At 42.2% G+C, this 23282-nt stretch overlaps 1 protein-coding gene across 2 annotated transcripts; it reads left to right on the top strand.

Annotated features, from left to right (window-relative positions):
- The first annotated feature begins 17739 nt into the window (after nt 1-17739).
- On the top strand, nt 17740-21413 carry LOC131257833 (expansin-B3-like). 2 transcript variants are annotated; one of them, XM_058258743.1, is made up of 2 exons: nt 17740-17898; nt 20436-21413. In XM_058258743.1, the coding sequence occupies exons 1-2, from the start codon at nt 17810-17812 to the stop codon at nt 21391-21393; spliced, it is 1047 nt and encodes a 348-aa protein (XP_058114726.1). In that variant the 5' UTR covers nt 17740-17809; the 3' UTR covers nt 21394-21413. The 2 variants fall into 2 exon arrangements, 1 of the variants encoding a protein (XP_058114726.1); XR_009177664.1 differs by lacking the exon at nt 20436-21413 and adding an exon at nt 19912-20072 and having other exon boundaries at nt 17760-17898.
- Nucleotides 21414-23282: the final 1869 nt, after the last annotated feature.

The raw sequence follows: 23282 nt of genomic DNA, 5'->3' as shown, positions 1-23282 counted from the left end.
ACTTCGAGTTATATGCCCCATTCTCCAACTAATTTAATAGTTAAGTGAGTCACACCAAGTGAGCGTCCACTTATCAACTCTTGATATCCAAATGATTCAAAGAGTTCGACGGTTGGATTTGACTCATCTTAGTTAGTAATAGTCCTAGAAGCCTTAAGAATTATGTAGGTGTGATCTGTAGTCAAATGAATTGGGACTGTTTTTCAAGGGTTGGATTTAGGTTAGAATGAACGTGAAGGTTCATTTATACTAGGCTTGTATTTATTTCGAAATTTATTTATATGGTAACACCCGAGTATTGAAAAGTACGGGGTGTTGACCGAATCGGGCTGAGCTGGCCAATCAGGCTCGAGGACAGAGCCGAGCCAAGTCAGAGCTGAGCTCAGTCAGCTGAGCCGAGTCGAGCTGAGACCAGCTCAACTCGGTTGGACTCGATGTACACCCCTATGAAATGGTAAGTCCATTTGTGGCCGGAAGGTCAACTTGGCACACGTGCGACAAATGCAGACCATTCATTGGCTAGGGCGACTGGGAGCATGCCTTTGCCCAAAAATAAAATTGGTTCATTCATAGGTGTTCCATACTTCCATGTCCATATTTTCATTAGAAAAATAGATACTTAGAAAAAGGATGACTAAAAGATCTTCTTCTACAAGCATTTGAGGCCCATTTGATGAGTGGATGTAGCGTGCTAAGGCACGTGTTCATTGGTGCTACAGCCAATGACCGGCCCACATCTCGTACACACACTTCTACAAGAGCGTTATTTCCAGATGCCCCATCTTCAAGCTCAAAATATAAATGCTTTACACATGCTGATGTAGCATGTGTGACAGATCCAGACCGTTAATGAGGTGGTCCTCATGGTAAATGTTCCTTAGCCTTAAACTTTCAAACAAACATGCCTTGCTGTGGCCATTTTTGACAAAGCCACGTGGCCCGATTAAATACGGACACCACATGATGTTCGGTCACCATGCTATCCACGTTCCATCTTGCGACAACAATCATTCCCCAGATGGGCCAGAATCCTCCACAACAGGTGTAATCGTCTGCCACCCATGCTCTATGGAATCCATCGTGTTGTATACGTGAAATCCACTCCGTCCATCAGGTTTTTCAATCCATGTTCAGCATACAACCCAAAATTCATCCGAATCCAGTAATCATGGGAGCTACAAGTCTACAACACATGAAACAATATAAAATGTCTCCTTAAACCTCTTAATTCATGTTTTATTGCCGAGCTGTGTTATTTATAAGGCAAATTTTTTATGAGCTCTTCATCCATGTGAGATTCACCTGATGAACGGCTTAGATAGAGTATACATTGTACTAAAGGCACAATACAGAATCTAAAAAAAATACCCCCACGGTGTGTGTGTCCCCATCTCTTTCTGCCCTGTGCTGTGGTCTAGAAAAGTCGTATATCTTGTTGAATCTTGGTCTTACAGTCTATGTTTGATGGGTCCACCTGGTTGACGGAGTGGATGTTACACATGAAATATGATGGGCCCCACAGAGCTCGGGTGGTGTAGCTGCTCGCCGCAAAACCCATTGCAGGAAGATTCCCATACTCCATAAATTCAACGGCGTCCGCTCACCTGTCTCGTAGCGCGTTTTTCCAGTCGTTGATTCGGTCAGCCGAGAATGACCCCCCAACGAAACACGCCCCACTGATAGTTGATGGCATAGAGAAATGCCATTGCCATTCGGGCGAGGAAGGATCAAAGGTGCCATTCGTGGCACGCGTGTATAAAATCCAGACCGTTTATCGCGTTGGGCTAAGCATGAAATGGACGGTATATAAAATCAGGCTGGTCAACTCATCAGTTGAAACACACGGTGTATGTTGGGGTATGGACCACGTGGTCATTTTTCTTCCATTAGATTTTTCTCGATCGCATTTGGTCCACCGTTTGAGTGTACGAGTCTTCTTAGGCCAGGGCACTCTCTCAGTGAGCCTCATGTTCCCATCTGATGAGTGACCCGGATCGATCGCATGTGAGCCGTTAATATGCCTGCGCAAAACGCGGATTCGGTGAGGCAGGGAGGCACCAACTTCGGTGAGGCAGTGACCGTAGGTTCGGAACCTTGATATATGAGTTGTATATCTATGCCGTCCATCCGGTATTCCATTCCATTTTAGGACGTGGGAAAATAAATGAAGCAAATCCACATCTCAAGTGAACCACACCATAGGAAACAGTTTTTATTGAATGCTTGTGGGCCACAGAAGTCTTGGATCTTGCTGATATTTGTGTTTTCCTTGTATTCAGGTCTGAGTGACCTTATCAAGGGTTTGGATGGAAAATAAACATTACGATGGGCCTTAGGATTGTTTTTAACGGTGGGCATTCAATCACTACCGTTTGCTGGTGTGGTCTACCTGAGATTTGTATCTGCTTTATTTTTTATATCATGTCCTAAACTGAGCTGGAAAATCGTATGTATGGTGTGAATATATAAGACTTAGTCAAGGTGGAGACCATCAGTTTTCATATTAAAATTACAATTAAAAAAGAATAAGGTTACGCGTGACAAGACCGGGTGCGACTTAGTCGTACCTCCACCACCCGGACGTAACCAGAGATTGAACGCCTTGAACTTTGGTGCTGTATATCCACGCCGTTCATCCGTTTTTACATCTTATTTTAGGACACGTTTCAAAAAACGAGGCAGATCCAAATCCCAGGTGGACCACATCACAGGAAACAGTGGCGATTGAACACCTACCATTAAAAATTTTCTTGGGCCCACTGTAATGTTTATTTTCCATCCAACCAGTTGAAGAAGTTACACAGACCTCACCTTGAGGAAGGGAAAACACATATAGCAGCTTGATCCAAAACTTTTGTGGCCCCAAGTGTTTTTAACGGTGGAAATTCAACTCCTACTATGTCGTCCACCTGAAATTGGGATCTGCCTCATTTTCAACCCATGAACTAAAATGATAGGGTAAAACGGATGGACAGCATGGATATGCACCACGTACATTGAGATGGGCCTCACTGTCAGGGCCTCCCCCAGTAAGCTGTTTCCCATCTCACCTAATGAATGGTCCAAAGATAGGCTAGGCTCATCTGATAGTTTAACGCGTTTGTGGAGGGAACATAATAAAAAAAATTACACTGAGCAAGACCATCCATTTGAAGCCATCATTTTGAAGGTGAGGATTACTTGACTGGTATAATTTTCAATTCACCATAACTGTAGATGTTTCCCCACAATTTGGATGGTCTGGATATACGAACGTGATTGCCACAAGCGAGGATGAATAGTCACAATCATTTTCAGTTTGGCAGTAGACTATCACTGGAGTCTATTGCCCTTTATTTATCTCTTGAAATTTTAAGGTTAGGTAGAAACCTGTCTGCAAGTGTCGACTTTGGAGGTTGGACAACACTGTAAGAAGAAAGATATGTGTAAAATATATATAATACATATTAGACGACTTAACATATTTTAAGTTAGGTTGGAGATGGTCAAATGTTTCTCCATATATATATATGGAGCATGGCTTCACAAAGCCTACTGAGGAAAAGAAGAAAATGGAGAAGCAACCTGGGATTTCTTTGAGTGGTTGGATGTTTGTTTCTCTAATCATGTTACTCATTTTGCAGCATGAAAGGGTTGAATCAAGGGTCCAAAATCCTCCTCTCCAAGGTAATAATTGTTATTAATAGCACAATTAATTTGAGAGATATTGAAAATGAGAAATGATCACATACAGCCCATGTACGTGATCTTTCACATGGTCCTTTCTTTCCTGCTTATGGGTCACATGTGGAGGATATGTGGGCAGACGCATGGGCCGGTAACCTCTGTCACTGTTGATTTCCGCAATCTTTATTATTATTATTATTTTTTCTTTCTGAGAGCCTTGTAAATCATTATATCAATGACTTTTAGTGAACGATGTAAATTTGTAAATTTGTGGAATTGAAAAGATTGAACAGTGCATCAGAGATGGGAATTGAGTAATCAAAATCAAAATTCATGTCTGATTAGGATGCCATCACTGTAAGCCTAATACTGTTGTCCTCCGCAGATTACATTCTTTAGATAAGCACCGATATAGGATGAGAAGCTTCTAAAAGCATGTAGGATTGAGTACTATAGTTGTGTGCATGGGTTGAGGTATTTGAAACCCATTGCTCCTCTTCATTACGTTCCACACCAATTAGATGATCTTAGTTCAACTAGAACACTATACATATACATATACATATGGCACAGATGTACGGACCACTCTACACGATTATGATTAATCAGAAATTGAATGGGATCCACTAATATGCCTGTTCATATTATCCAAATCCTTAGAGAGATCCAAACCACTGATCCATTAGGCCTACCTTACAAAAATTCTTACAAACCATTGAAACTACGGAGAGAGTAGCTAATGCTGATGGTGACAAAGGCTGCCAGCTTTTGGTGGATGCAGAGCCCCAGAACGATGAATTAAGTCATTCAGTCGTAGGGCCTATCTGATTTTTTCACCAGGTAATCCTCCTAGTGTGGCCCATCATTTGTATGGATGGGCTATACCAGATGTGTTACCCATTGGCAGGAAAGAAAGGGATGGGTGTGAGCATCACATGCAGGAGTTGCATGTCATGATTTCTCTTGGAGAATTACAAGGACCTTTTAATAATTGCAATCATCTTCTCTTTTATTTTAATTGGGATTGAGATTATTCCCCAGCTTTTTCATGAGCTAGGCTGTCAATGGGAGGGGTTGGCAATTGGGCTTTGGTTTTGGCCTACTTCTGTCGGGCTTGAGATGAAGTAATAGGCCTTATGGCATAGAGGGGCCTAAAGCCCATTTATAAATTGGGCTGGGCTCATGCTATGTCTAAGACCTCATCAGCCCAACAAACATGACACCCTTGGCTAGAGCTGTACATGAGTCGAGCTTGGCACAACTCAACTCAGCTCGGCCACTGGCTGACCCTAGCTTGAACTCAGCTCAGCTCGATCCTTGAGCCTGACTGGCTAGTTCGGTCAGCATCTTAGGTTAGTTTGAGCCGAGTTGGAGCTAAGATCGAGACTGTGCTGCATTTTCTCAAACACATGGAGTGTGCTTTCAATTTCTCACGGTATGTAAAACAATAGCAGCAGTTTACAAGTATTTAATCAAACACTTGTAGGCAACATCAAAATCAAGATACAAAGGTATTTGTTTCATATCCATACCTTCCTTGCCACAAGCTAACACTTTGTTGAGTTATTTCATCAAACACTCAGTGAACAACATCAATATAAAAATAACCGAGCCATCGAACTGGTTCCATTCAAGTTGGGGTTCAATCCAAGTTGATTCAAGCTCGGACAAGCTTGAACTTGGCTTGAAAATTTTCCGAGCTCCAAAAATCATCTCGAACTCAATTTTGATCCAAGTCAAATCGAGCTTTTTGAGTTGAGTCGAGCGGGTTAACTGAGCTAACTCAGTTCATGTACAACTCTACCCTTAACATTTCAGCTGGCCAGTAGGTGGGCTTGGTCCTTGGGTGTTAAGTGCTGGGCCAGCAGCCCCTAGGACCGTACCCACCGGTCCAGGTTTGAAAACATCTCAAGTCTCACCATGTTACTTGTACCTATGTATATATGATATCCTAAATCAGCGAAATGATGTTTATAGATATTAGAGTATCTTTAGACAAATGGTCGGTGGAGTGGGGCCATGGTTAAATGATCTAGACCATTGGTCTAATGGGCCTTACCCGTTTGTTGTGTATTTGACGTACAGCGTTTCCATTACGTGGACGGGGAAGGGAACTGATGGGGTCTAGAGTTCCAACGGATGGTCCTCCCTCTCCTTTTCGAAGTCCAATACATAGCCTGATTCCACCAGAGATTGGTCCGGGTACTCCCTACAGACAAAGCCCACCAGAGCAGAGTCCAACTACTCCTGGAAATCCTTAAAAGAGTCCCCTCTAACTATATGGACATATCTCTCTCTCTCTCTCTCTCTCTCTCTCTCTCAGATAAGAATATGGATACCAGCTTGTACTAATATTAATAAGTTCTTACAATGAAGTTCCATATCTGGTTTATAAATCAGGTGGTCAGTCACATCTTCCAATCTCATAAAATTTTCAGGCATGGTCCATCTAACAGTCGCGAAGACAGAACCAACGGCGCTGATTGTGCAAACCAGACTCAGGCCAAAAAATAGCCACTCATTCGCACCACATCATAGAGAACAATATAGCGGTTGTACATGGACGCGAATTGCGTCCAACCCCCGCCCGGACAGGCAGGGATATGTGGGACCCACCGTGATGTAAGTGTTTTACCCACGCCGTTCATCACTTTTCTCAGATCATTTTAAGGTATGATAATAAAAATTAAGCAGGTCCACAGCTCCAGTGGACCACACCAACGGAAGCTGCAGTGATAATGACATTCACCGTTGAAAACTTTTTAAGGGCCACCATAATTTTTTTACCGTACAACCTATTCATAAGGTCTTGTAGACGTTGATGAAGTGAAAACACAAATATCAGCTTGATCTGAAACTTCTCCAGCTCCCAAGAAGTTTTTAATGGTGGACGTTCAATCCCCACTTTGTGGTCCACGTAAGACCTGTAACTACCTCATTTTTTTAGCTCATATCTTAAAATGATATGAGAAAAACGATTAACAGCATGGATAAAATACTTACACTACGGTGGACCCCAAAGAGCCCTCCACGTCCGTTGTGCATCAACTATAGGTTTGTGTGTGTGGCCACCATGATGTATGTTTTATATTCATACTGTTCATGCATTTGGCGAGATAATTTTAAGTCATGATCTCAAAAAATGAGACTGATCTGAAACTCAAGTGGGCCACACCACAAAAAGCAGTGGGGACAATGATTTTCACCGTTCAAACCTTCCCATTACCCACCGTGATGTTTATTTGTTATCCAGCTTGTTCATGAGGTCACAAAGAGGTGGATCGAGGGAAATATCAAATAGCAGATTGAATCAAAACTTGTGAGGCCTTGAGAAGTTTTCAATGGTAGATGTTCTATCCTCACTGCTTTTTTTGGTGTGGTCCACTCTAGCTTTGAATCAGCTAAAATTTTCGTCCCATTCTCTGAAATGATTTCGTAAAATGGATGGACGGTGTGGATATAACACAGACATTATGGTGGGGCGAACAGAACTTGGTGACATCAACACGCCACACAATCCGTTTTCCACCGGGACCTACCTAGAGACGGACGGAAGCAGATTGGCTGGTGTACCGTACACCACCGAGCTCGCTAGTGTGTACGTGGCGCTCGAAGCCTCCGAACGTAGGAACGGTTGGAAATAAATCAAAATTACATTGCCCCTAATAATGTATTTATTATATCCACACCGTCCATCTATTTGGAAAGATCATTTTAGTGCATGATCCAAAAAAATAAGTCATATCATTTTAGTGTATGATCCAAAAAAAAAAAATCATATGGAAAGCTTAAGTGCACCACGCCACAAATACCAATGGGACAGTGATTCCCACAGTTAAACCATTCGTAAGGCCCACCATAATGATTTTCCATCTAATCTATTCATAATGTCATATAGACCTGGATATATCCAGAGAAAAACAAATATCAAATTGATCCAAAACTTTTGTGTCCCCAGGAAAGTTTCAACGGCAGAAGTTCAATCCCCCACTGCATTCTATAGTGTGGTCTACTTGATCTTTTGAATTGTCTTATTTTTTTGCTATGTTAAGGGCTTTGTGGTGCCACCATGTGTGTGTGTGTGTTTTATCTAAGTTGTTCATCTATTTTGAAAGATCACTTCAGGAAAAGAGATAAAAAATGAAGCAAATCTAGTTCATAAGGTCCACCATGATGCTTATTGGCCATCCATTTCATAAGGTCAGCCATGGATAAAGGGAAAGCATGAATATCAGCTTGATCCAAAACTTGTGGCTCCAGGAGGTTTTCAACTGTAAAAGTTTAATCCTCAATGTTTCCTGTAGTGTGGTCCACTTAAGCATTGTACCAATTTTATTTCAATGGTGTAAAACACAATTCTCTTCTATTTGTTGAGCGCAGATTTGGTGAGGCAGGGGTAATAGATTAATGGATGAGGCAATGACCATTGGACCTACCTTTATACATGCGTTATATTAACACTCTTCATCCATCTTACGAGATCATTTTATGGAATAAGGTAAAAATTAGACAAATTTAAAGAGGAAATGGATCACATCACAGCAGTGGGGATTGAACGCCTGTCCTAAAAACTTATTAGGGGCCACAAAAGTTTTGGATCAAGTTGGTGTTTGTGTTTTCCCTTCATCCGGGTCTATGTGATCTTATGAATATGTTGGATGGCAAATAAACATCATGGTGGGTCCTAAGAAGGTATCAACGGTATTGGCTCACTACTTTCTGTATGGTCTATAAGCTTTTGGATCTTCTTCAATCTCGGAGTCATGCCCTAAAATAATTGTGCAAAATGTATAAACTGTGCGGATATGACACATTAAAGGATTTACAACCATCTTTATGAATCCATAGTTAGTAATTTACATGCATACCCAAGCTTAGAATTGGATTTGGTGGTGTTGGTGGGTGTTCAGCGACAACTGTTTCTTGGGGTGTGGTCTACCATTATTTTTTTGGCCCATGACTTGTTTGAATTAAAAGATATTAACTTAACAATTTTATTTATATTTAATAAAAATAAACTCTTTATAATGTAAAACATCTCTAAATAAGAGATACGTGCAAATGTATCAAAATAATATATTTATTAATAAACAAGTTATTTTAGATTATGTCCTTAATTTTCAGACTCCAACAACAGTTACAAAATAGGTTTTCAAACTTCAGATTCAGGCTTGGAAATTAGATTTAACAAACAGACCCCATTATACCCCTTGAGCCAAGGATCAGTGTGTATTTGCCCCACAAGGCTTGGGTGTTTTGCAGTGCTCTATAAAACATGTGGTGTTGTAAATGATTAGGATCCATCCAACTTGGGCCATGGTCTCTAAACTCGGCGACTCAGATCAACCTATTCAATCTCAAGTCAAGGTGTGACATATGCTACCGAATCAGACCAGGTAGCACCAAATCCAAGTGAAACCGGCAAAATGGCTTCCAGTCTTAAAAACCATGGCTTGGGTCAGGAGAGTCACAGTAGAATGGCTGTGGTTGGTTCGAAAATGTGTTGTGCTTGGGCTAACCCCAACCTTACCTGAACCCACTCATCTCCACCTCTAATTATTAATGCCTCCAAAGATACTGGGTTGGTAAAGCCGGGCGTTGGACCAATGATGTCTACTTGAAAAAGCAAACAATAGTCAAACATGCCCTGCTATTATGTTATTAAACATGAAGAGTGTTTTACTCGAGCTGTACTTGCTGAGGTTCGTCGAACATGTTTAAAATGCTTAGCAGATGATTATAAACCATCCATTTTGGAGTTTTTGGTTCACCATTCATCTATATACATAGATTATTATACTCATCATTTTAATGAAATTTATACAACATGGTCCATCTAAGGTAACAGGGAAGATATGAATGGTTTGGATCATCCAACAATCCTTTAATGTGGGTTCCACGGGGCGATGGATGCTGGAAGCAAATGAGCCACGACTCATGCAAAAAAGGACTTAAAAGAATGCACTCGTGGGAAGCACCAATCCAGTATGTCGTATGGACGCGTGGACTTTGGAGAGGTTGTACATCGGCCGAAAACAGCAAAAGGGACTTCATATCATATCATTTCGGTTCCTGAAATAATGAAAGTGGTGTTGAAAATGATCAGACGGCTCTCTTTAAATATAGGATGGATTGATTGATGGAGATTGAATTGAGGAAAGAAAGATCATGGAGAAACTATTGCCGAGTGCTTTGCGTGTTTGGATGTTGGCTTTCTCTGTGATATTACTCAGTTTCTATCTCGAGAGGGCCATGTGCATTCGTCCTCCTCTTCAGGGTACTTATCTAACTCTGAGAGGAAGTTGTATGAGTAGGTTTGTATTATTGGGACCTATGTTTCAGTGATCTAGACCAATGGTCTGCTGCCACACACCACGTGATTAATGGTAGTGGCTAGGATGTCAAAATACAGGAGATTTTTGGGCACGGTCCATCTACTTTGGGGGCCAAGCGAAACAATGGTATGCATCACAGAGTCTTGGGCCTCTCTTGTACATACTAGAATTCAGTCTTTGAACCTGTTTGGATTTGTGGAGATTGAAAAGCGACAATTTAGTATTGTGGCAATCTTTTATATATATATATATATGGGAAATGGTTCTATGCGGTGGAGCTCATGGGAACCTCCCATGAGGTTGAGCTGTGTGGGCCCCACCATGATGCATGTCTAACATCTACCCCATCAGTCAGATGCATCATTCCATGGTGGGCCTCAGGCTTAAAAGTCAGCTAAAGCAATGACTTTTGTGGGCCACAACATATACAAAAGTTGAGAGGGGTTACCTTCTCATTAAAACATTCATAATCATTTGTTGGGCCCACCGAGGTGTGGTTCACAAATCCAGCCCATCCATTATGCGTGTCCCACTTGGATGAGGGGTCATACCAAGTTTTAGATGCATCCAAATTTTAGGTGGGCCCCACCAAGTGCTTTTATTTGTTTTAGGCATGTCTTTACATGATTTTAGATGGTATGGCCCACCTAAGTTCCGTATATGGTGATTTTTGGGATATCCTATAATTTAAAGGGGACCCATAAAATGCATGCTGTTGATGTTCAACACGCATCACGGTGGGGCCCACACAGCTCGACCTCATGGGAACTTCCTATGAGCTCGACCGCATAGAAATATATATATATATAGACACGCGCACACACACACAAGAGCTCACGGGAACTTCCCATGAGGTCGAGCTGCGTGGGCTCCACCGTGATGTGTGTCCAACATCAACACCTTGCATTTGATGGGTCCCCTTAAGGTTATGGATATCCCAAAATCAGCTGTAGATGGAATTCAGGTGGGTCATACCATCTAAAACTACGTGAATACATGCCGAAAACATATAAAAGCATTTGGTGGATCCCACCTGAGTTTTGGATTCGGTTGAAACTTGGTTTGACCCCTCGTCCAAGTAAGACACAATGGATGGGCTGGATTTGTGAACCACATCTTAGTGGGCCCAATAAATGATTATGAATGTTTTAATGGAGGGTAATTCCTCTCAACTGTTGTATGTGGTGTGGCCCACCCAATTCATGGATTGACTTTTTTATAAGCTCATTGTCCACCATGGAATGGTGCGTATGGCTGATGGGGTAGATGTTCGACACACATCACAGTAGAGTCCACACAGCTTGACCTCGTGGGAAGTTCCCATGAGTGTGTGTGTGTGTGTGTGTGTGTGTGTGTGTGTGTGTAGAGAGAGAAAGAGAGGAATGCTCACCTACGCGCCTTCTTACATGAGTACCCACGCGCACCGTTGCACACATGTCATGGGCACATAATCTAAACGGTCGACGGAATGCTCACCTACGCACCTTCTTACATGAGTACCCATGCGCACCATTGCACACATGTCATGGGCACATAATATAAACGGTCGACGTGATGCAACACCCCTTGAAACTCTATGGGCACAAATTTCAGTATGATCCAAAACTCTAGTGGGCCGTGGGGTGCCCATGTGTGCTCATGTAAGAAGGTGCACAGGTGAGCATTCCTCTCTCTCTCTCTCTCTCTCTCTCTCTCTCTCTCTACACACACACACACACACACACATATATATGTATATATATATATGAAAATTAAAACTCGAATATTCCCTTTTTCTAAGAAATCCCCATTGCATGATGCTTCCCATGCACATACATGTTAGGCTTGCAATGGGGACAATTCATTTCATTAATTTCAGATATCCAGTTTGGTGGCTCAACCCACTCTTCATTGGCTGCCTTGAGAAAAGGCTAAAGAATGGATGACCCAAACTCGAGAAAACAATGACGATGGGATAATCCAAAATAATCCACTCCCTAGCATGCAAAATAAATTAATAAGATTGTTTGTAGGAGGCTCTTCTAGTCACTACAGGGCATGGATCCACCTCGATGTTGTAAAGCACTTTGTCTACCATGAAGGCATGGGCACGAATCCAATGAACCATTTTTCTTCGTATGCATATGCAACCATACAATCAATTTTCAAATGTGAGATAAGCCTGTAATGAATTGAGGGAGGGGGGCACCATCTCATCGTTTCTCTGGTTGTGGCTCACTCAAGTCCCTCATATACATAATTTCTTGGCTAACACGTAAGTATGAGCCTATGCAACAAATATACAGAGTTGATGTTACACGGTCATTAGGCAGCCCCACGGGCCATTAATGGACCTGTGGGTTATACACGAAAAATGTCAGTACAAACTACACGCATTGAAATAAGTTACACATTAAAATAAGTGAAAGAAAGTGAATTCATAGAATCCTCGTTATTGAGGGCTTGGATAAAATCTCAGCCATTCCATGCCAGACAATAATATTTTTATGATGAATTCACCCTCAACCAATATTATAACTTGTAAGATTGGAATGGGTTACTCAATCAAGGATTGGAATGGAATATTTGTAGGATATACTTTATGTACATATAAAGTCGTGTCAAGCTGGGCTAGGCCAGCCGAGTTGGGCCAAATTAAGTTGAATACAATCCCAACCCTAAAACTATTAATTGGATCATGGATGGAGGCTTAAGCCCGGCCATGGGCCAAGATAGTAGGTACAAACTTGGCCCAAAGCAGGGTTGGGGTCGTCCATGGCCCGCCTGGGCAGTACTTCTCAGCTGTCCTCATTCTCCAGGCAACTTTCCCTGCTTCCCCCCATGTCAGGGGTTGCCTTTTTCTAGATAAAGTGGGCCTAGGTGCGGTCCACTAAGACCCAGTCAGGAATGCGACAAGTTAGTATCGCCAAGTCGCCAGCTTGTATTTTTTTGCTTCGATTCTAGGGCCTCCATGTGTACAGGATTGTTTTCTCTCTCTTTACTATAGGCCCCTGTCAGCCCTTTTTGTCCTGATGGGGCCGAAGGCATCCCATGTAACTTAGTTACGATCAATGAATGAAATTTTCTCAAAAAAAAAAAAAAAAAAACATTTCCCTTCGTCCCGATCGCATTGCACGAACCGCCATATGAGAGTGTGGTGCAATCTGCGACATTACATGCCAGCCTCATGTGATTGGCTACACCTGAAAGATTCCGAGATGGGTCTGCAACACACCACCTTGATGGAAGGTATTGAACGTCTCTGGCATTCTTCAATAATATGTTGCCCAAGCCAAGGTTCAATGGGTCCTTGGCCTGCCCGTCGAAAAACAAAAAAAAAGGGTTGGGGTCGTCGGGTCGGATAGGCTACCCAGCCCAATTGTGGGTGCATCTTAAACAAAAACTAAAACGGAAAAGATGATGGTAGCCATCTGTTTTGCCCTTGGAAGTTGTGCCACTTGCTATTTTTTACAATCCATTGGACGGCCATCAATTGAGTGTGATTTTAGAGACAACCATCTGTTGGTCTTACTTCTCATAAATGAAATACGTCTGCACAAACGTACATTGATGCCAGCTATGTGAACCATCTCCCTCTTTCCAGGTGCATTGCAGATGCTATGCCTAGCAAGTATTGTACAAGTGCATTTGGACTTTTTTTTTTTCTAGACATTTGAAAACTGGGTTTTGTGGTGCAAGGTCTTGGAAGGCAGCTCTTGGGTGGTAGGAGTCCAATGGTTCCTCCGTCTCCTCTGAAAAATCCTCCGCGTCGACAAATTCCACCAGAATCGGACCCTGTTACTCCTGCAAAACCTCCGTATGGCCCACCAAACCTTGTGTTCTAAGCAACCATAGAATCCTCTCTCTCTCTCTCTCTCTCTCTCTCTCTCTCTCTCTCTCTCTCTCATGGTTGCAGATAGACGTGGAATGTAATCCATGATTGAATATCATCCTTAAGAATAAATGAGCATTTAATTAAGAGATTTCTCAGTGGTTCAGATTTTGTTTGCATGTGCAGCCCACTTTTGGAGCTCACCTTTTATTATTATTATTATTATTATTTAAGTGGACTCCTGCCACGTGAATTTCATTCAATCATGAGAATTTATATCCATTCGGGTTGGTCCCAACAAAAAATATGGACCACACCTATCATATAAACACCTGCTAGGCTAGGCAAAGAGCCAAAACAGACTATAGAGGAGACGAGATCAAGGGAATCTGATAGCTCCTAAACCAACATTATCTAACACTAGAGCACCTCTAACGTTCCTATGCAGATTTGAACGATTCCTGAATATGTGATCTGGGCGACCCTCGCTGGCCATCTTAAGCCAATGCGTTAGCGACCGAGTTCCCCTCCCGGAATATATGGTTGAAGATAAGGTTCATGGATCTCCATCTGTGCTCAATGGCACCCATGTACCAAATTTTCCAAGGGTAAGGGCCTAGCAGGTCGTTTGCTGAATTTGCAATGAGTTTCAAATCAATTTCAACAATGATGTTAGTTAAAGAGAGAGAGGAGCAAATGTTTATTCCATCTAGAACAGCCTGGGCTTCCGATATCGTGTTAGAGGCAGTCCCATAGTATCTGTGGAAAGCGAATATCATCCTGCCTAGATGATCCCTGCAAACTCCTCCTCCACTCTCGCCTGTATTACCTCTTGAAGAACCATCAGAATTTAGTTTCAGCTAGGCTTGGGGAGGTTTAGACCATCTGACAATAAGAGGTTTACCTACAGGGAGCGAAAAGGATGTGTCTATTTTCAGAGATTGGAGAATGATGCTCTTAGCCAAAGAGTTCCTATCAGGACCCGAGAGAGAGAGAGAGAGAGAGAGAGAGAGAGAGAGAGGGTATTTGTTTAATGTACATACCTTGCTTGCCACCGGCCAAACCTTCCTTGACACCAGCCACATTTCGTTGAGTCATTTTATCAAATAGTTGGTGAGCAACATCAATGGCAAAGTAACTGAGTCTCCAAATTGGTTTGATCCGAGTTTGATTCGAGCTGGATTCGATCCAAGTCGAGTCAAGCTTGGGCCTGCTCAAACTCATTTTCGAGCTCAAAAAATCAGCTCGACTTGGCTCAAACTCAGCTTCGAACCGAGTTGAATCAAGCTTTTTCGAGTCGAGTAGAGCGAGCTAACCAAGCTAGCTCGGTTCGCGTACACTCCTAGGTTTTATATTGTATTGAGGCAGGATCTTTTTACCAGGATGATCTTAATTATTTATATAGCTATTTATCTTTCTTTCTGAGCTCTTCTATTTTCAATTTTTTGTTATTCCATGTCTTAGAAACTTGGTAGCATTACAGTATTAATTTGGTGGTTACCAAGATGATGCCATGATGTTTCCAGATGTATAACATCGATTGGTGGGATCACATATACTTCAATCCCTTGGATTCGGTGTCATCTCTAACAAATATGTATCAAAGAGCTTTCTTCTCGAACTTACCACTAAGTTGTTTAGGCATAAGTACATATACAACAAAAACTTTAAAGGTGACTTACGGTGGGTTTGACATTCCAAAGCATACGATAAGGTGAGTCGAACTCTAATTTTTCTTCAGGTAGCCGGTTGGTCATGTGTATTGCTGTCTTCATTAGCCCAGCCCAAAATTTGTTAATTTGTCTGGAATTTTCTTTGCATTCTTCATGCTTTTGAATTGACTTCAATGGTTACTAATTCCGGTCCATGGATATGAAATGCACAATGTGATCTCTTTACACACACACACACACACACACACACACACACACACACACACACACACACAAGTTGGTGTAAATTGTCAGTGAAGATGAGAGACGAGGAGAGTGGCTGTTGGTGTAGATGAGAGATGGTGGGAGGGTAGCTTCCCTTGTGGGTTTGGGTGTTTTACGTGGTCCCATAAGCAGTGTTGCTCAAAAGGGGGCATTAAGCCGAGTCGAGTCGAGGTGGGCCAAGCTTGGCTTGGCTTGTCCATGATGTACTCGAGTTCGAGCTTCGCCTTGAGCTCAACATTGAAGCTTGGCTTGTTTGCCAAAGCTGTCGAGTCGAGTTCGAGTCGAGCTAGTGGTTCGAGTCGAGTCGAGTTTACCTCGAGTCGAGCTCGAGCTTGTTGGGTGAGAGAGTAATGGATTCTGTTCATGATCCTCATCTATTAATGAAAAATTCAAAAATCTTAAGAGAATCAAAGCAAAACCCGATGAAAAAATCGAACAAAGCTTCGAATCGGATGAAGAAACCCGTAAGAACCAATCTGCACTTGATCTTCTTCCACCAGCAGAAATCCAAGTACTAGAAAAGAAACAGAGTAGAACACAAATTAAAAATCCAAGTAAAGAGTTATAGCCAATCAGATCATTCGATTTCCTTGAAGCTCTAACAAATATGAGAAGAACCCATGTCAAATTTCTTGGGTTTCGCGCTTAAAAAGTAAATCTTAAGAGATTGAAATCATACTATTGTGAAGCTGAAATGAAAACTGGTAGTGGTGGTCTGGGCGGGCGTGTGGCTGGCAGTAGGCAAAGAAAGAGAAGAAAGGGAAAGGGAAGGGGGTGCGTGCGTTCGGGTAGAGACTCTAGGGTTTGTTTTTTATTTTTATTTTTATTTTTAAGTTTAAACTTAAAACTTATATATATATATATATATATATAATATAATATAATATAATATTTAATATCTTTATTAATTGAGCCGAGTCGAGCTCGAGTTCGAGCTTCGAGTTGAGTCGAGTTTGAGTCGAGTCGAGTTGAAATGCGTAGCTTCCTTTGTGGGTTTGGGTGGTTTACGTGGTCCCATAAGCAGTGTTGCTGAAAAGGATACCTACCAATAACACCTTTCAGACATTTTGTGCGGTCCACCACGTTGTGCATATGCAATCCAACCCTTGATTTGGTGTTGCTTAGATAGATGACGGGACACGCCAAAAATCAGGCCGTTCCAAAACAAAGGTGGGCTACACCACATGAATTTAGAGGTTTTAGCCAGGCATAAATTTACGTACTGTTTCCTTGGCGTAGCCCACCTATGTCTTGTATCAACCATATTGTTGGGATCAACGGTGAATATGTGGTGACCAACATGATGGATGGAGTAGATGTTATACACTAATATGTATCAGGACACTTTCCTTCTATATATTAGTCATTATTTTATATATAATAATTCAAGTCAAGTGAATACTCTACTGAGTCTTTGAGTTGACTGATTGAGGAATTGAATCGATTCATGTTTAATCCATTGAATACTTCTATTTGTTGAATTTCCACCATACCATGTGAGATTCATTGTATAAATTATGGGTTTGGAACGTTGGAAGATGGCCCACAAATTTTATTTTTTTTAAAAAAATTTAATTTTAATTTTTATAAATATTTTTATTAACAAACTTGTAACAAGACTACATTCGGGCACGATCCCATTAAAAGCTTGGGATGTTGCCTAACATATTAGCCCATATACAAAATACCTCCCCTAACATAAAAAAGAAAATCTGCTCCAATCACAACATTCCAGAGTGTATCGGCCTACTCCTTCTTAGCTTTCTTCCTCCTAATCAATTCCACACCCGCATTTTTCCAGCACCAAAGAGCCCCTTTGTTTTTTGCCCCACATTCAAAGTTCCTTATCCAAGCAAACCTTCATTGTATAAGTGGCAGTCCACCTCACGCAAGAGCGTCGTTGGATGCTCGGTGGGAATGTGAGATCATGCCCCACTTTATTTATATGACATGGATGGGCAAGAAGTGAAATAAGATGATAGAAAAAGAAGAACAAGTAGAAGAAGAAGAAGGAAAACTAAGTAGAAGACGGAGAAGCGATCTCATGGGGATTTGCTAGCATGCATCTTCACCCTTGTGGTGATATTGCTAGGATCATGGTCTCACGTAGTAGAATCAAGGACTACATGCTTCCATCCTCCTCTTCAAGGTAAACGTACTTCTTCCCAATATCCCCCCTCGGCCATTTGCTTGAGAGCGGTGTGCAAATTATGATGTGGGGCCTACCTTTGATTGCCAACATCTCCACTCATTTATAGGATAGTTAAAGATCATGCCATCAAAAGTGATTTTTATGAGGAATCAGCAATTGAAAGTGAGCCCCACATGATGGACACTACAAGTTAACGGATAATATTTTCTATGTAGTAAATATAGTACATCTATTTCCTATCAATTGATCGCATGGTTAGAATCATCACAGTAGGTGGCTTTTGAAAGTGTATGTGAAATCAAAAGTGGGCCGCACATGATCTCTAACACAAGAATCACATCGATCGGTCGAATCTTTAGGTGGGCCAGAGATTACATATCAAATCTATGACACCTGTTGCCGGAATTTATTTTTGGGATAGAAGATCCAGATAGTCAAAACCACCTTGGATAGGGTTGTCAATGGGCAGGCTTGGGCTGAAGTACTATCGGGCCTGGCTGGACAGATTGTTGGTCAAGATCGTGGACATGATTATCGGCTATCGACAACGATGATACTCCAATCTTTCAGATCATACGGTTTTATCCATCCAATCTCTGATTGTTTGGACCGTTAATGTGATATTGTGCATTTTATTTTTTATTTTCTAATTCTCCTTTTCAATAACTGATCTTTATTTTTTTTTATCGGAGGGGCCAATCGTTCGTTAGAATCATTTATTGGTGACTCTTTTAATAGGGGTGAAAGTCGGGCGGGTTCAACCCGGCTGACCCGTGACCAACCCGACCTTGCGTTGGGCTCAGGCAGGATGTATAGGGTTTGGTCTCGGGCTCGGGTTATACAAACATCAACCTGATAAAACTTGGGTCAGGCTCAGGTTGAGGTTGGGTTGCCCGACCCAACCCGAAGCTGATTGACATATAAGTTATAACTTATAATTGAGTGTTGATCGTCTGTGTTAAAGGCAAAATTTTAGTGCCGTCAGATCTCATTGGTCCACGTAATTTCCAATAACTCAAGCTAACAAGATATGTCGAATTTCTCTGTCCTAAAAAAATTGTGGGCGACACAACACAACCTTTTAAGTAGTTATTTTATATTTTTACTTGTTTGTTTAGAAAAAATAAAGTTCTTTACAATATATAACTACATGTATAATTAATAAAATCATGGATATAAAAAATAAGACGTGTATCGAGATATAATAGACTAATGTAATAAAGAAAATATTAGCATGTATCCATCCAACCAACCCAACCAAGCCGCCTTGGGCTTGGGTTGAGAATTCCCAACCCAAGGTTGGGTTAGGGTTTAGGTATAGGAACTTGGGTTGGGCTAGAGTTGAGCACCAACCCCACCGACTGTCAGCCCTGCTCTTTAAGTCATCTTCCATCGATTTTCATGTCCTTCATTTTAAGGGCTGGAATCTCTGAACATGGCCATACATGTATAGAATGAGACATCAGGGCGATATTCATGTTTCGATGCAGCCGGACCCGATGATATTAAAACTGGGCTACCCTATTGAAACTTGAAAGGAACACCCCACCTTTCCGTATAGGCACGACCACTCATGCCAAAATGGCACTCGTGGGGATCATCCAAGCCATGCAATAGATGGCACACATGTTCTCTCACCATCCCTTGTGGGGATAATCCAAGCCATGCAACATATGTCACACACATGCCCCCCAGCCCTTGCGAGGTTCAAATGTCCTCGTGTGCGTTGTTTGAATGTGAATATAAATCACTCTGGCAACATGGACTAACTAACTTGGTCTCGAGTGCAGTCAGGATTCTAAGTCCGGCTGTGAATCGGACCAACTCGCCTTGTCCGGCGCCGCGACTTGGGTGTTGAACCCGATCAGGTCTGAGTTGATTTGGATGAGTCGCTTGCGACTCACGCGAGTCTAAAAAACCATTTGAATGGGCATTATATAGACGCATGAGGGGTCAGCTTACCCTTATATCTTATCTCTTTCACTGAACCCTCTCTCTCTCTCTCTCCAGGGATTCCATTGCGTCAACGTTCATTGGGAAATACAGTACCTTCCCGTCCTCCCTCTCCTACTGGGAACTGGCGACAACATCAAGTATCTTCCCTCCCTTCCCGCATTCCACGCGATCGTAACTAGGAACGAGTGACACAGTCAAGGTCCACCTGATATATGGTATTATACTCTTCCATGGCTTGTAATAAACAAGAGAACAAATACATAAAGAAGGGCCATCCCATGCCATGGCCTATAGCTGAAATGGTCTTATGTTTCGATGACAATGGAAAAATACTTGAATAAAAGGAAAGAGGCAGAATGGTGATCATATCACTTCATACAAGGGGCCCATATGATGGGTTCACTTTAAATGACCCTTGCAGAAGCTGTGTGTGTGTGTGGCAGATATTTAATACATAAGATGTGGCTCATCAGATGGTTATTATTTGAAGCTTTGAAATAGTTTTATTCGTGAGATTTTTCTCGGTTGTTAGGACATCACTGACCAACGGAGTTTTTTATTTGTGTTCATGGCATAAGGTGGCTGCATACAAGTTCCCATCAAGCAAAGATGTGTACAGCGGGGAGAAAAGAAAGAACAGAGAACTCTTTGAGTTTCCAGCAAGAGAGAGAGACAAGCACTGTCGGCAGCAACATCAGCCCCTCTTTCTTGCAAATCTCGAAAATCCAACGGTGGAGATTCCACTCCACCCATCTGACCCACATCATGCTGGACCACCACCACAGCTCCGCTCTCCTCCTCTTCATCTTCTGCTCTGCCATCTTCATCTCCGCCCTGTCTGACCCACATTGGCATCCCGCCACCCCCACGTGGTACGGCAGCCCCGACGGAGATGGCAGCGACGGTGGGGCATGTGGGTACGGATCGCTGGTGGACGTACGACCGTTTAAAGCGAGGGTGGGGGCCGTTAGCCCGGTTCTATTCAAGGATGGAAAAGGTTGCGGGGCCTGCTACAAGGTCAGGTGCTCGGACAGGAGCATCTGCAGCAGGAGAGCCGTTACCGTTATTGTTACTGATGAGTGTCCAGGTGGCTTTTGCGCGTTCGGTCGTACGCATTTCGATCTAAGTGGAGCCGCTTTTGGACGGATGGCGATTGCCGGTGAAGGTGGCCCGCTCAGAAACCGAGGCGAGATCTCGGTCATCTATAGACGGACCCCATACAAATACCGGGGAAAGAACGTAGCCTTCCGTGTGAACGAAGGGTCCACTGAATACTGGCTGTCCATTCTCGTGGAGTTTGAAGATGGAGATGGAGATATAGGATCCATACACATAAAAGAAGCAGGATCCACTGTATGGCTAGATATGAAGCATCTATGGGGTGCAAGCTGGTGTATTATTGGTGGGCCACTACAAGGACCTTTTTCAGTGAAGCTAACCACATTGTCCACACAAAGAACTCTTTCTGCCAGAGATGTTATACCAAGGAACTGGTCTCCAAAGGCCACCTACACCTCACGTCTCAACTTCTTCTAATACAATAATACCATCAATTCCCTTTTGGGGCTAGCAGCCCATGGCCCATGGCCCATAAAAAGAAAAGGGAACAAAGTAGTTGTCTCTGTTTTTGTTTTATTTATTATTATTATTATTATTTTTAAGTAACCGTTGGACTGCCAAAGCTGAAAGGCAGCATCCAATGTTCTTTGTGTTAGCTCTGATGTGAGGGAGCTGTTGGTAGAATTCTCCACCTTAGGATATTATGCAAACTGTACTCGTGTTCTCTTAGTCTGTTTGGGCCTATCGTGGATGGTTAATGCTCAAAAGATATTGTAGATTGGAAGATTCTAGCCACGGATTTTGGGCCATCTCTATTGAAAGGCTGGGATTTTCCTATAGATGCGAGTTTTGCGGCTAGGATCATCCACCAACGGTTTGGATTACTAGGACATGGGCTCCACTTGTATAATAATTGAAACCTGGGTATGATATCATATCCTCCGGCCGAGCATTCTGTCTGCCCTTTATATGTAAATGTTGTAGCCCTCCCCTAAGGAGAGAGAGCGTTCTAGTGTGTAAGTTTGTGGGACCCACTATTTTAATGAATGGGATTGTCGAGTGGGAAAAAAAAAAAAAAAGATGTGTACAGCGACTTTCTAGTGAAAGCTCTCTAGTATTCCCTTTATATAACTACTTGTTTTAGTCCCTCATTTCTTTCAAGTTTTGAAATGGTACATACAAAATGTGTGCCAGTTTCAGCCCTATTTGAGAGTTCGATCTATTTATTTGATTCAATTTAGTTGCCTTTATTTTGGCAGGACTTTTAATCTTATGATATTTACTATATAGTCCCCATTGCATAAAGATATTGAAGCCATTCATTCAGCGGAACCCACCTCATAGATGGCCTGGCCCAAAAATCAGGCCTGTTCACTCGTCAATTCGATCCACTGGTTTTCAAAACAAATAGCCTGCTAAAACAAGCTCTTTATCGCATTTCTTTTTTTCTATCCCGTGCGGCCCACCTTATTAGTGGGTAGGACAATTTTGGCAAGGTCGTGTACTTGGTCGGAGACACCTACCAAAGGTTCAGCAAGAATGACACCCTAGGCATTTCAGGTGGCCTGTAAGTGGGCCTGGGTCTTGGGTGTCAATGCTGGGCTAGTGGCGCTTTACGTACGCCACCGCTAGAACAAAACACAAAAAAGGGTCTCGCCGTGGTATTAAAACATCTCAAATCTCACCATGCTACTTGTACCAATGCGTGTCTGAAGAAAATATGCCAAAACAGCTAATTTGCAACGACTTGTCCATCGCAAAACAAAATTAGCATCGGACCTGGTCCATCTCAAAACGCAATTAGCGACGGACCTTGTACATTGCAGTTTGCTATGGAGGCAAAATTTAAATGACGGATAGGATCCGTTGTTAAATTGTGATGGACCCATCCGTTGTTAAATTGTGATGGATTATATCTATTGCTATTAAATGACTGATCCTTTCCATCAGTAGACTAAAAAAACAGCATCATTCTAAAATTTGGCAACGGATATGGTCCGTCTCTACACAAGTATTACTTAATTCACGGACTGGATCCTCGCTAAATCCCACAACCCAACCACCATAATTCCCTTTTAAAAAATGTGCGACGGACATTTTCCGTTAGTGACGGACGAAATCCGTCATTAAACCATCCCTTTTTTACAATGGACGGTGTCCGCCGCAAAATCCATTCTAAATTTGCGATTTTGGCTTAGTGTGGTCCGAAATCATATCATATTTATAGATGAGTATCTTTAGAATAATGGTCGGTACAAGTGGGGCTATGGTTAGATGATCTTGACCATGGGTCTAATGGGCCTTGTCCGTTTGTTGTGTATTTGAGGTACAAGGTTTCCATTTTGTGGGTGGGGAAGGGAATTGAT

Source organism: Magnolia sinica, chromosome 10, assembly GCF_029962835.1.
Source record: "Magnolia sinica isolate HGM2019 chromosome 10, MsV1, whole genome shotgun sequence".
NCBI lineage: Eukaryota > Viridiplantae > Streptophyta > Magnoliopsida > Magnoliales > Magnoliaceae > Magnolia > Magnolia sinica.
The sequence above is the reverse complement of the archived record's forward strand: the minus strand, read 5'-3'. Positions and strand labels throughout refer to the sequence as shown.